Raw genomic sequence first — 14,400 nt, 5'->3', positions numbered from 1 at the left:
GTTGGGCAAACTCCCACGCACCCTCCAGGACCCTGCTGAGAGTGTAGAGCTGGTCCAGTGATCCACGGCCAGGACGAAAACCACACTGCTCCTCCTGAATCCGAGATTCGACTATCCGACGGACCCTCCTCTCCAGAACCCCCGAGTAGACCTTACCAGGGAGGCTTAAGAGCGTGATTCCCCAGTAGTTGGAACACACTCTACGGTCCCCCTTTTTGAATAGGGGGACCACCACCCCGGTCTGCCAATCCAGGGGAAATCCCCCCGATGTCCACACAACATTACAGAGTCGCGTAAGCCAATACAACCCTACAACATCCAGAGCCTTAAGGAACCGGGCAAATCTAATCCAACCTGGGGCCCTGCCACCGAGGAGCTTTTTAACCACCTCAGTGAACTCAGCACCAGAGATTGGAGGGCCCGACCCAGAGTCCCCAGGCTCCGCTTCCTCAGTGGAAGACGTGCCGGTGGGATTGAGGAGGTCTTCAAAGTATTCCGCCCATCGACCCACAACATCCCGAGTTGAGGTCAGCAGCATACCACTCCCACTATAAACAGTGTTGGTGGCGTACCGCTTTCCCCCCCTGAGATGCCGGATGGTGGACCAGAATCGCCTCGAAGCCGTGCGGAAGTCATTCTCCATAGTCTCTCCGAACTCCTCCCATGCCCAAGTTTTTGCCTCAGCGACCACCCGAGCCGCATGTTGATTGGACTGCTGGTACCCATCAGTTGCTTCCGGGGTCCCACAGGCCAAAAAGGCCCGATAGGACTCCTTCTTCAGCCTGACAGCATCCCTCACCGACGATGTCCACCATCGGGTTCGAGGGTTGCCGCCGCGACAGACACCGACAACCTTGCGGCCGCAGCTCCGGTACGCCGCCTTGACAATAGAGGCACAAAACATGGTCCACTCTGACTCAATGTCCCCAACCTCCCTCGGAACATGTTCAAAGTTCTCCCGGAGGTAGGAGTTAAAACTCCATCTCACAGGAGACTCTGCCAGACGTTCCCAGCAAACCCTCACAATACGTTTGGGTCTGCCAGGTCTGACCAGCATTCTCCCCCACCATCGGAGCCAACTCACCACCAGGTAGTGGTCAGTGGACAGCTCCGCCCCTCTCTTAACCCGAGTGTCCAAGACATGCGGCCGCAGATCAGATGAGACGATGACAAAGTCGATCATCGAACTGCGGCCTAGGGTGTCCTGGTGCCAAGAGCACATATGGAAACCCTTATGCCTGAACAAGGTGTTCGTTATTGACAATCCATGACGAGCACAGAAGTCCAACAACAGAACACCACTCCGGTTCAGATCAGGGGGGCCGTTCCTCCCAACCACACCCCTCCAGGTCTCACTGTCATTGCCCACATGAGCATTGAAGTACCCCAGCAGAACAAGGGAGTCCCCAGGAGGTGCACTTTCAAGTACCCCCTCCAAGGACTCCAGAAAGGGTGGATAATCTGAACTGCCGTTTGGTGCATAAGCACAAACAACAGTCAGAACCCGTCCCCCCACACGTAGGTGGAGGGAGGCCACCCTCTCATTTACCGGGGTGAACCCCAACACACAGTCATCAAGTTGGGGGACAATAAGTATGCCCACTCCTGCTCGGCGCCTCTCACCAGGGGCAACTCTAGAGTGGAAGAGTATCCAGCCCCTCTCAAGGAAACTGGTTCCAGAGCCAGAGCCATGCATAGAGGTGAGTCCGACTATTTCCAGCCGGAACCTCTCAGCCTCACACACCAGCTCAGGTTCCTTCCCCACCAGTGAGCTGACATTCCACATCCCAATAGCCAGCTTCTGTAGCCGAGGATCAGACCGCCAGGGTCCCTGTCCTTGGCCACCACCATTTTTCTCATCAAAGGGGTTTTTGGGCTGCACTTTGTCTGGCCCCTCACCTAGGACCTGTCTGCCATGGGTGACCCTACTAGGGGCGTAAAGCCACTGACAGCATAGCTCCTAGGGTCATTGGGACACTCAAACCACTCCACCACGGTAAGGTGGCAGCCCATGGAGGGGTACAGTTCATTAAAATTATTAAATGAATGTTTGCAAGAAGCAGCCACAAACCTTGTTTAATTGTTACACAACAGAAGCTTTAATTTGAGCATTTCTTCCACATACATTACCAAATGTGTAAAATATACAAACAGATGCAATTAAAATGTAAAAGGTGTACATATGCAGATTACTGAAGACAAGCTATTTAAACAAGTTTTGACAGAATTCTTCACATTAATTCATTCATTAGTAGATTAAAAAAAGATAAGATATAAGGAGAGATTTCCAACACAGCTGCTTGCAGTAATGAATGTTCATCCAAGAAGTGACTTGAAGGAGCAGGGAGGCTCTAGACTGGTTTGTTTCCTTTTACATCAAGAGGCTCCTGATAATTTGATATTAGGCAGCAGCAAGTCAAGTCAAGTCAAGTCATATTTATTTATAGAGCACAATTTAAAACAGATCGACTGTTATCAAAGTGCTTAACACTAATGGTAACACTAAGAAATAAAAAGCAGTAAGAATATACCTTAAAAAATTAAAACAACAGTATTAAAATGAAGACATGGAACAAGATATACTAAATCAACTCACACAGTATGAAACGCCAGAGAGAACAGATATGTTTTTAGCAGGGATTTGAACACAGGAAGGGAGGTGGCATGCCTAATGTTGGGGGGTAGGTTGTTCCACAGTTTGGGACCCATGACTGAAAACACCCGATCTCCTCGGAGCTTCAGTCGTGTTTTTGGAACAACCAAAAGCAGCTGATCAGATGATCTCAGAGCCCGAGAGGGAACATATGGTTCCAGTAGCTCTGAGAGGTAGATGGGTGCGAGGCCATTTAGGCACTTATAGGTCAGGAGGAGAATTTTGAAATCAATCCTAGTTCTCACAGGAAGCCAGTGTAGGGAGGACAGAACTGGTGTGATGTGCTCATACCTCGGTGTACTGGTTAAAAGCCGAGCTGCAGCATTCTGGACGAGCTGTAGCCGTGAGACAGAGGCCTGGCTGACCCCAGCATACAGTGAATTACAATAGTCCAGGCGGGTTGTGATGAATGCATGGACTAGTGTCTCAAGGTCGGGTCTAGACAGCACTGGCTTGAGCTTAGCTACCTGCCGCAGTTGGAAGAGGCTTCTCTGCAGAACCGAACTGATCTGTTTGTCGAACTTAAAATCCGAGTCAAAAACCACTCCGAGGTTTTTAACAGAGTGCTTCAGATAAGGTTGAAGGGAGTCCAGGTTCACAGGATAAGAGGCGGCAGCTGAGCTAGGGCTAAAGACAATGACTTCAGTCTTCTGGTCGTTAAAACTTAGAAAATTTTAAGCCATCCATGTCTTAATGTCGTCCAGACATTTGAGGAGAGGGTGGACGGAACAAGCACTGGCTGGTTTCAGTGGCAGGTAGATCTGACAGTCATCGGCGTAGCAATGGAATGGAATACCATGTTTTCTTAGGATCGACCCCGATCCGATCGAAGCAGATAGAGCGAAAATAGAAGGGGTCCGAGAATCGAGCCCTGTGGGACACCACAGGAAAGAGGCATTGAAGTGAATAGATTTTTACTCACCTTCACACAAAAACTCCTGTCAGAGAGGTATGAGCGGAACCAGTCTAATGCAGCACCTGTAATCCCAACCCAGTGTTCAAGCCAAGAGATGAGGATACTGTGGTCAACAGTATCGAAAGCGGCAGTAAGATCAAGGAGTACAAGAGCCACAAAATGACCAGAATCATTTGCTGTTAAAATGTCATTACAAACCCTAACCAAAGCTGTTTCGGTGCTGTGGAGCTGCTTGAAACCAGACTGAAAGACCTCAAAGATTTTGTTCTCAGTTAAAAACTGATTTAACTGAGTAAAACCTACTTTTTCCAGGATTTTGGACAGAAAGGGGAGTTTTGAGATTGATCTGTAATTTGAGCAGGCTGAAGGGTCAAGACCAGGTTTCTTAATTAACGGTGTGACTACTGCATGTTTGAACGCCTCTGGGACCATGCTTGTAGCAATACTACTGTTTAGTAGAGTTAGAACAGCAGGCCCAATCGCTGGTAGAACCTGTTTGAACAATGCTGCTGGGATGGGGTCCAATGGTGATCCTGATGGCTTCATGTGACCAGCAACTTTGTTTAACAATGGGAGTGTGATTGGTTTGAATTGCCTCAAAGTAGCAGAACACGAAACAAAAGCTGATGGGTCGACTAAGGAGCGGGGGATGGAGACCCTGATCAACTCCACTTTGTTAACAAAAAATTTAGTGAAGTCATTGCAGGTGTCAACAGAGGCCTCAATACATGAATACGAAGGGACATTTAGAATGGAATTTACTGTTGTGAATAGAGCGCGGGGGTTGTGTCTATTTGAGTTGAAGAGTTGGGAGAAATATTTGTTTTTTTCAGATTTGACAGTGTTCTGGTAATTTTTTTATTGAAGAAAAATGATAAAATTAGCAAAAAAAGAAACAGAGTGGACAGAGGTGAACGGCAAGCCACCAGCTCGGGCACCATCTTGGAACCTTCTGCTGGAACCAGCAGATGACCCACAGCTGATTGACTGAACCTCCTGATTGACAGCTACTCCTTCACCCTTCGCATGGCCCTCTCTACTAGAATCCTCAGATGAGCCTGGGTCTTCTGGGTCTTCAGGGTGTCCTCATTGCTGAGTTACTGTTGCAGAGAAAGATGGACACAAGAAGAAAGTAAAAAGAAAAATTATTAATCATCAGAACATGGAAATGGTTTGACATATAGTTTTTAATTCAATATTTAAAATGCTATTCTAAACAACAGTGTTGGAAGATGTCAGAGATTTTACGTTAATAGATAAAGTTAAACATTTTCATGTTACAGCACTGACAGGCAGCAGCAGTTTAGAGTTTAGCTACCTGTTAGCTGCTAGCTAGCTTCCTTTACAATTGGAGGCTGTTTCCTTACACAGTTACAGAATGGTAAATTGATAATGATGGATAATGTTACCACAGCTAACTAACACATAAATACTGTTTTTATTAACCTTACCTTGCGCTATATCTTGTAATTTAATCTCTATAAATAAAGGTTGAAGGAATGAAATTCCATGAAGTTTACAGACAGGTCAGTCTGAGGAAGTCTCTTGGATGAGAGACGAAACGTTTCTACATTTTTTTGTTGATTTGCTTTGTTTTGTTTTTTTGAATGTCCAGAGGACCAGATTTAACTTTTTTAGATTTTTCTACCTGGATTATTGAGCATGCATCAAAATATAGAAAATTGTGCTAAAGTTTAGCTAAATACTAAAAGCAGCAAAATGTTAGCTAAAAGTAGCATGAGGAGACAACAACACAGTAAATTTGCTAAGGCAAGTTTCCAAGACTACAATATTTTTTAAAGCAATTGGAAAAATAGTTTATTTTATGGTGAATTTTATTTTAAATTAAGTTAAATATCTTTAAAAGTATAAAAATCAAAAGCCAGCAGTAAACAAACTGAACATTTTGATTAATGGGCAGTTGAAATTTTACTTTTGGCGCCTCCGCAGTGACAGCTTTGGTTGGGGTGTCAGAAACAAAGCGGTCTTTAAAGTCCATTGAATCTTGTCATTTATTCCCTGCATGGCTCAAAGCTCAGCAGACCTGGAGGTGAACTGCACATCAGTCAGTCAGTTTAGATTTCAGTGCATGTATGAAGCTGAGGCTTACAGACTGTTCAATAACCGCTCTTCAGGTTCCTCCTTAAAACAAGATGAATGACGGAAAATCAGAGCTGAAAATGTACTTGTCATAAAAATCCCACTTGTGAATACCTTCTACTAAACTGAGTTTGCGTTGGTGGCTTTTGATATCAAAAGGTGTACGTGAAACACAGCTGCATTTCAAAGTGCTTCCAGTAGTGTAAAAACAGAACAGCATAGTTTGAAGTGACACAGTAGGAGTACAAAACATCGACTTGTGTAGAATATTTAACTATTATTCAATCTGATGCCTACCTTTAGCTAAATGCTGACATATTTATGATTCTGTACCGACAAAATACTCAAAAGAAATCCTTATTCTTACTTTAGGCTTTTAGACACACATGCAGGCGGTACTGTACAACTCATGATTCTTTTAAAGATTGAATTTAATTAATTGGAATTTGCTCTTGTAAATTAGTGAGCATCAAAAGTAATGTGTGCTGTTGCAAAGCCTTATGGGTGTTTCTGTAACTGTTACAATCAGACTCTTATGATCCATTCATCCTGATTTTAACAAATTAATGTTTTAATTATCTGAAAGAGATATTTACCTGCCTCTCTGCCTCCATCTCAGCTCCTACAAGCGAGCCCGTCGGACTGCACGTTGACGACGTCAGCAACACTTCAATCACACTGAAGTGGCGAGCTCCAGAGAGGATTGGCGCCGCCGAGCTCGAGGGCTATGGGGTCGAGTATTGCAAGGAGGGCAGTAAGTGTAGAAGTCAGCTGCCTGCAGGCTTCTGATAAGGATGACTTAAATATAGCTCTGGAATGAAAGCCCTGAAAAAAGAACGTGACACTTGCAGGGAACACATTCCTAGAGAATTTGTCATTTTCATCTGTAACTGTCATTAACACCAGTATGAAAACAAAACAGAAGTGTGTCATTTGAATGTGTTGTGTGCTCTCTGGTGGCAGCTGATGAATGGACACCTGCAGTGCAAGGTCTTTCGGAGAGGACATCAGTGACGATCAAAAACCTCACCTGCGGAGACAAACTGATGTTCCGTGTGCGAGCCTACAATATGGCAGGACCCAGTCCTCCGGCTGTTCTGGCTCAGCCGGTCACCATTAGAGAAATTATCCGTGAGTATTCCTGTGTTTGCTGAATAAAACATAGCGAGGTGCAAGACCTAAATTTTCCAAAGGTTAGTCAGATTTTTATCACAGCTTTGCTGCATGAAGTAAGTTCAGAACATTCTATGATATTTATTGGCAGCCAGCTTTCAGATGCAAGGACAGTCAGTAGTGACTCCTGCAGAGCTTAGCATTGATCGTACTGTAACGTGAATTTTATCACACACGGAGCTTGAGTTTTATTTATAAAGGAGGTACAAACAAAATTATAGAAATTCAAATCAAGTTTTCTTCTATATCATTTTTGTCAATGTTTCATTTATATCATTATATAAATATATATAGCTGGCAGATCACATGTTCTAGTAGTAGTTCTAGTAATATTTTTAATGTGGGGAATAAAAGACATGTCCTGATCAAAAATAACACCAAGATTTTTAACATTAGAGCTGGAGGACAGATTAATGCATCTAAGGAGGGAGAAAGACTGAAAATGTTATTCTTAAGATGCTCGGGTCCAAAAATTTAAAACTTAGTCTTGTCTGTGTTCAAAAGCAGAAAATGTAGGGTCATCCTGGTTTTTATGTCTTTAAGACATACTTCTAGTCTAAGTAGCTGATTGGATTCATTGGGTTTCATGGACAAATATAACAATGTATCATCAGCAATGAATGTTTGACACGACTGTCAACAAGGAGGAGGGCCGGCAATGGAGGAGGGGGCGTGCCACAGAGACCATCTTAGCACCAATATAACTAGTTTGTTCCACTTTGGAGTAAGCTGTTGGAGGAAGAATCAGTTTTGTGTTGTGTGTTTCCTTGACTGATGAAGCCTTCCGGATCGAAGGTGAAACGTTTCAGCACAAAAAAAAAAAAAAGAAACTGTCCAGATGACCTGACTGAAAAATGTTGGATTGCATACCTGGATTATTGAGCACGGACTTTGTTGATGATTTAAACCAATTTATAACCGTTCCTATAATTCCAATATCAATTTCAAGTCTCTGTAGTAAAATATTGTGATCAACTGTATCAAATGCAGCACTGAGGTCTAACAGGACCAGTGTAGACACCTGTCCATTGTCAGAGGCCATGAGAATATCATTAGTAAAGCCCCCAGTATACTCCTGCGTACGTCCATTCACATGTACGTACACGTGTACTGTACACAGTGCGTTCAGACTTGATACTCGAGCGTACACCCTGAGCAGCTGCAGAGCAGCTTCACAGACAAGGGGCGTTTACCTTCGGGACAAATTGAGTTTGCCAATTGGTCATTTGCTGACACGCCTACTGGATTGATTGAAAGGTCGTAAAAAAAAAAAAAAAAGGCGAGCGCTGGCAGCCTCAGCCACAGCGGTGTTCTGTGTTTATGTGTTGTTAATAAAAAGATCTAAAAAAACCCCCCAAAAAAACAGGGAGCGCTGGCCCTGCAGCCCACACATCAGACCAGCCCACCAGGAAATCTCCAGACCCTCCTGCAGCCGCGCTGGACCTGAGTTTAATACGCTCGTGACAAATTCCTTCATTTCTCACCTTTTCAGTCATGGTATCAACGGAGGAGAAAGAGATCACATGCCTCTTGGCAAAAAAAACAAAAGAAAAGGCCAAATCAGGGATGAAGAAGGGGAATTTAATACAATGGTGTTGCATAGAAAACAGTCTGTCGCTGGGCAAATTATTGTGCAACAACCGCGTACGCAGCTGTAAAAATTTAGCTTTGCACGGACATGCCCTGGGGGGTACGCTTGTACCTCCGAGTACGTACGTGCGTACCTCCGCATATGGATGTACGCGGGAGTATACTGGGGGCTTTACTTTCACCATACCATACCATTTTATTTATAGAGCACTTAAAACAGCTACAAGGCGGGGGGGTGGGGGTGGGGGGGGGGGGGGGGGGGGGGGGGGGGGGAACTGTTAAGCGATTTGTAGACATATAGGAGTATTTTGAACTGGATTCGAAGGTGAACCAGTAACCTGTGCAGGGAGGCCAAAATTGGTGAAATGTGCTCTCTTTTCCCTGTACTGGTTAAAAATGGGGCTGCTGCATTCTGGACCAGTTGTAGTCGTGCAATGGAGGTCTGACTGATACCAAACAGGAGTGAATTGCAGTAATCAAGCCTAGATGTAATGAATGCATGTATTACTGTCTCCAGGTTCTTTTTGGACAATATGGGCTTCAGTTTAGACAGCCGCCTCAGTTGGAAGAAACATGATTTAACAATCATGTTTACATGATTGTTAAATTTCAGGGAAGGGTCCATTATCACGCCCAGATTAGTGACTCTTTGTTTTTCTGACAGGGTTAGAGTGGAGAGGTCGATGCAGTGGTTTGTGATCGTGTCGTTGGGAGGGAACAACATGACTTCAGACTTCTTTTCATTGAAACTTAAGAAGTTTAAAGCCATCCAGTCCCTGATGTCAGCCAGGCAGTTGAGCAGAGGTTGAATAGAGCATGTACCATTGTGTCTTAGGGGGAAGTAAATTTGACAGTCATCGGGGGAAGTGAATTTGACAGTCATCGGCGTAGAAGTGAAATGTTATGTTGTGTTTCTGGAAAATAGCACCAAGTGGCAGCAGGTATAGAGAGAATAGGAGGGGACCCAGGATGGACCCCTGCGGAACCCCCATTTAAGCTCTGTCGCTGCGGAACTAAAATCCTTGATGGAGACTCAAAAGGATCTGTCAGTGAGGTAGGATCTGAACCAATTGAGGGCTGACCCTGTGATGCCCACCCACTGCTCCAACCTAGCAATGAGGATCTCATGGTCGATGGTGTCAAAGGCGGCTGTGAGGTCCAACAGGACAAGCAGCACAGAATCACCAGTATCTGTGGATCTGAACATGTCATTAAAAACCTTCAATAGGGCAGTTTCAGTGATGTGGAGAGGTTTAAAGCCAGATTGGAATAGCTCTAAGATGGCGTGATCCTCCAGGAAGCACTTCAACTGGGACTCGACTATTTTCTCCAGTATTTTAGAAACAAATGAGAGTTCGGAGACAGGCCGGAAGTTGGAAATGACTGAGGGGTCAAGGTGTGTTTTTTTCAGGAGAGGCTAGACATCATCATGTTTAAAGGTTTTTGGCACCACGCCAGTGGATAAACTACTGTTTACTATAGCCAGAATGGACGGACCTAGAGTAGTAAAAATCTCCTTTAGTAGTCGAGGGGGGACCACATCAAAGGGGGAACCAGAAGATTTCAAGCTGCACGTGACCTGCTCTAGAGAAGATAGAGTGATGGTTCAAAATGGTCAAAAGGAGCTACAGGTTGAGGTGGGATGGATGGGTCGTGAGTTGGAGGGGAAATGAGAGCCCGGGTGGTCGCAATTTTTTCCAAGAAGAAATGTAAGAAGTTGTCGCACAGCTCAGTCAAGGCTTCCAGAGGTGATGGTTCAGTGAGGTGGAGAAAAGAATTTAGGGTAGAGAAGAGGACACGTGGGTTGTGAGAGTTTGAGGTAATTATATCAGAAAAGTTTTGGATTTAGCTGCTTTCACTGCTTTCTGATAACGGCACCAACTCTCTTTAAGTATTTGGAAAGAGACCTGCAGTCTGTCTTTCCTCCACTTGTGCTCCGCCCTCCTACATTGCTGCCTAACGACCTTGGTGACGTCACTCAGCCAAGGTTCTGCTCTGAGTTTTGATTTTCTAGTTTTAACAGGAGCGACATGATCCAGAGTCTTTAAGCAGACAGAGTTGAACTGGGATGTCAGCACCTCAGTGGTGGAGAGAAACACCGGGGGCTGAATGATCATTTCAGAGTTATAAACATCTGTGAAACGTGCGGCAGTGAAGTGGTTAATGGTCCGAGTCCTACGTGCAGGAATGCACGACTTAGGAGTTAGATGGGGGAGGGTGAACTCAAACTGGACTGGCATGTGCACTGAAAAAACGTTATCACCAATTTCAAGATTACTAACAGTCACATCACGAGTTAAAACAAGGTCCAGTGTATGTCCACGCTCTTGGGTGGGACCGTTTACATGCTGAGTTAAATTAAATGAGTCCAATAGATCTAAAAAGTCCTTCACCAAGGGCTTTTCCTGACAGCAGACATGCAAATTAAAGTCCCCAATAATGAAAACATGAATATATTTTGGTGTGATTTCAGCCAAGAAATTAGAAAACTCATTTATTAGACCGAGGTGGGTGGTAGACGAGCGCACATAATGTCGAAGACGAATGGTCGAGTTCAAAGACGCTCAGCTCAAAGCTGGCGCGGGGAACTGGGATGGGCAGTTGTTTCCAGTCAAAAGTTGGTTTGAATATTGTTAATAATCCACCACTGTGCCGGCCTGATGGCCGAGGTGCATTAAAATACAGACAGTTAGGTGACAATAATTCCGTCAAGGCGCTGGACTCACCCGGAGACATCCAAGTGTCTGTGATGCAGAAAAAGTCCAAATCATGCTCTTGAAAGTAATCCCTCAGGATAAAAGTTTTGTTGGTAATAGATCTTGCGTTGACCAAACACATCCAGATACTGTCCAAAGTGGATCCAGCAGCGGTGAAGTTAGCGCGCACTAATGGCCTCAGGTTTTCAATAACAGCCCCTCCGTTGTTTACCTGGTCCGGACATGCGGAAAGCTGGCGATGGAAACCCTGACCACCAGCTGAAGAGGAAGAGGAGCGCAGCGGAGGTAAACTGGCACATCCGCCAGCAGCGGGGGAAAGGGGGGGTGGTCCATAGGTACACTCATATTGGTCCAAATAAGCGACATCGGCGGCAGAAAAATGAAGATCCAGAAGCTGTTGTCGGTCATACACCAACAGTGAGTTTATGTCCCAGATAAAAAACGAACAAAACACAAATAATCCAAACACCATCAGCAGAAGTGGATTGCAAGCCATGTACACGGGCGCCATCTTACCGGAAACCCAGTGCAGTTTCAGTGCTGTGGTGAGCTCTAAACCCTGACTGAAATTCTTCTAAAAGATTATTTATTTGCAGATGATCACGTAACTGACCAGCAACTATTTTCCCTAGAATTTTTTTAGATGAAACTTAGATTAGGTATAAGGCTATAATTGGCTAGGATTCTTGAGTTAAGATTATGTTTCTTAAGTAAATATTTAAGTAAAGCAATCTCAAACCTCTGTGGTATGTAAGAGACAATAAGAGACAACTTAAGCAGATCCAAGACATGGTTATTAATTAAGGGAAATATGTCTTTAAATAGTCTGGTTGGGATGGGATCTAGCAGACGTGGATGGTTTAGATGAAGCTATTATTTTTGACAATTCAGAGCTCAACAGGACAAAAACTGTCCAAACATAAATCAGGTTTTAGTGACATTTTTAAAGTTGTCTCATCTGACACAGAACCAGAGGTGATACTAGGAACGTTGGTTTGAATTTTCTCTCTAATTGAAACAATTTTATTTATAAAGAATCTCATGAAGTCATCACTACTTATAGTTGTAGGGATACATGAATCAACAGAGATAGGATTTTTCATTAGACTAGATATGATACTGAAAAGGAACCTGGGGTTATTTTTATTCTTATCTATTAAAGATGAGTAATATAAAGTTATATATTTATGGAGCACTTTTTTGTACATTAGCAAGCTATCTCTCCAGAATAAGTAATATTCCTCAACGTTAGTGGAGCGCCATTTTCTTTCTAGATTTCTTGATGCCTGTTTTAAAGTATGTAACTCAGAATTGAACCAAAGAGCTAATCTCCTCTGATTGATTATTTTCTTTTTCATCGGCGCAGCTTTATCGAGTGAAGTTTTCAAATACGTTGTAAATTTATCAACTAGATGATCTAAGTCACTGCTCTCTGATGTGTTATTCTGCAAGACGGGAAAACGCTGGAATGAGAATGTTTAAATTTGGTTACAGCATTTTCTGATAAACACCTGCTAAAGTGAAATTTACTCTCAGTGACTGTTTGGTCATTTAATGTAAACTCAAAGGTTATTAAAAAATGGTTAGACAGAACAGGACTTTGAGGAAATATTACTACGTTATTAATCTCAATGCCATAAGTCAGAACAAATCAAGAGTGTGATGATGAGAATGAATAGATGTTCGAACGTTTTGGGTAAAACCAACTGACTATATTAAATTTTTAAAGGTTGCTTGAGCTATCAATTTCAACATCTAGATATAATGTCTATCTACAGTACTTTGTTGTTTTTAAGCTTTGTCAGGTTTAGGATTTGCACGGATTCATATTTTTTAAAGTCAACTTCAACATGATAAATGTCAAGTCAAATAGTCGATGTGATGTAATCGGAACTCAAGACGCTATATCATATTTGCAAAAATAAATAAATAGTTATTTTCAAAAAAAGAACAACATAACATTGGGAGCATACATTTATGCTCCTAACATACAGCAAATAAGTAACAGGAAAACTAAAACTATTATTAAGCTGCAAACATGAAAGAAATGTGCAGCGCGTAAACAACAAAACTAAAAAACTATTTTTAGTTTTATTTTATTTAATCCACCAAAAAAAATTATAATAGTAAAACCAGGAGGACGGGCAGTGGTGGAATTCACCACTCACCACCACCCGCTTAAACAAAAGAGTTTAAACAAAACTTAAAACCGGGGGTTGGGTAGGCTAGCTTTGTAGCCAGCGCTGATCACATGACTTAATCGCGTGACTGCGACTAGTCGGCGTGAAATTTAAGAACTTGCGAGATGTCCTACAGTCGACTAGTCAACAGTTGACTTGTCGACTAGTTGATCCAATCCCTAGTCAGGTTGAAGCTTCTCACAAATCCTTGTGGTTTCTGTAATTAGTTTAATTTTTCTTCTTTTGTGTGTGTGTGTTTTATATAGAACGCCCCAAAATCTGGCTCCCAAGATATCTGCGCCAAACTCTGGTGAAGAAAGTTGGAGACACCGTTAACATCATGATTCCATTCCAGGTGGTACACTGTTAGCTTTAAGGTTACAACAATAAACCTGGTTTAAATTCATACCTAGAGCAAAGGTTAGAGTTTTAAGGGTACAGCAGTCCCTCGCTACTTCGCAGTTCATTATGCGCGGACTTGTTCGATTGCGGTTTTTCAAAATAAGATTGGACATGACACGCAATTGACTGACTGATGGATGAGCCGCACAATCAGCATAGTTTTTTAATATAAAATGAATTATTTATAAAATTATTTAGCAAAGGCTGCACCTATCTGCAGCCTACACTGCAGGATGAGCTTCCTTCTAGCTATTCTCCGTGCAGAGCGGAGAAGTGGGCATGGTCGAGAGTGTGTGCAAGTGGAAAAGAGCAGCTGAGGCAGAAAGCTGAAATCATGGCATTCTGTGCATTTAGAGCGTTTAGAAACATTGTTTGGAATATTGTAGAATATTGCAAAAGTGTGGGAAGGGTGTAAAACACATTAATATATACAGGTATATAAATATATATATACATATACATACATACATACATACATATACATATATGCATATATACATACATACATATATACATATATATATATATACATATATAAATATACATATATACATATATATACATATATATATATATATATATATACATTTACATATACATACATATATATATATACATTTACATATACATACATATATATATATATATATATATACATATACATACATA

At 42.8% G+C, this 14,400-nt stretch overlaps 1 protein-coding gene across 1 annotated transcript in view; it reads left to right on the top strand.

Moving 5' to 3' along the window:
• The window catches only part of mybpc3 (myosin binding protein C3), a 112,744-nt gene that overhangs the window by 71,375 nt on the left and 26,969 nt on the right, over window positions 1–14,400 (top strand). The window contains exons 20-22 of the mRNA XM_037692643.1: window positions 6,289–6,423; window positions 6,633–6,800; window positions 13,596–13,684. Of these exons, the coding sequence (XP_037548571.1) occupies window positions 6,289–6,423; window positions 6,633–6,800; window positions 13,596–13,684 (392 nt within the window). The remainder of the gene's footprint in view (window positions 1–6,288; window positions 6,424–6,632; window positions 6,801–13,595; window positions 13,685–14,400) is intronic.

This window comes from Nematolebias whitei, chromosome 2, assembly GCF_014905685.2.
Source record: "Nematolebias whitei isolate Nwh7 chromosome 2, NemWhi1, whole genome shotgun sequence".
NCBI classification, from domain to species: domain Eukaryota; kingdom Metazoa; phylum Chordata; class Actinopteri; order Cyprinodontiformes; family Rivulidae; genus Nematolebias; species Nematolebias whitei.
The sequence above is the reverse complement of the archived record's forward strand: the minus strand, read 5'-3'. Positions and strand labels throughout refer to the sequence as shown.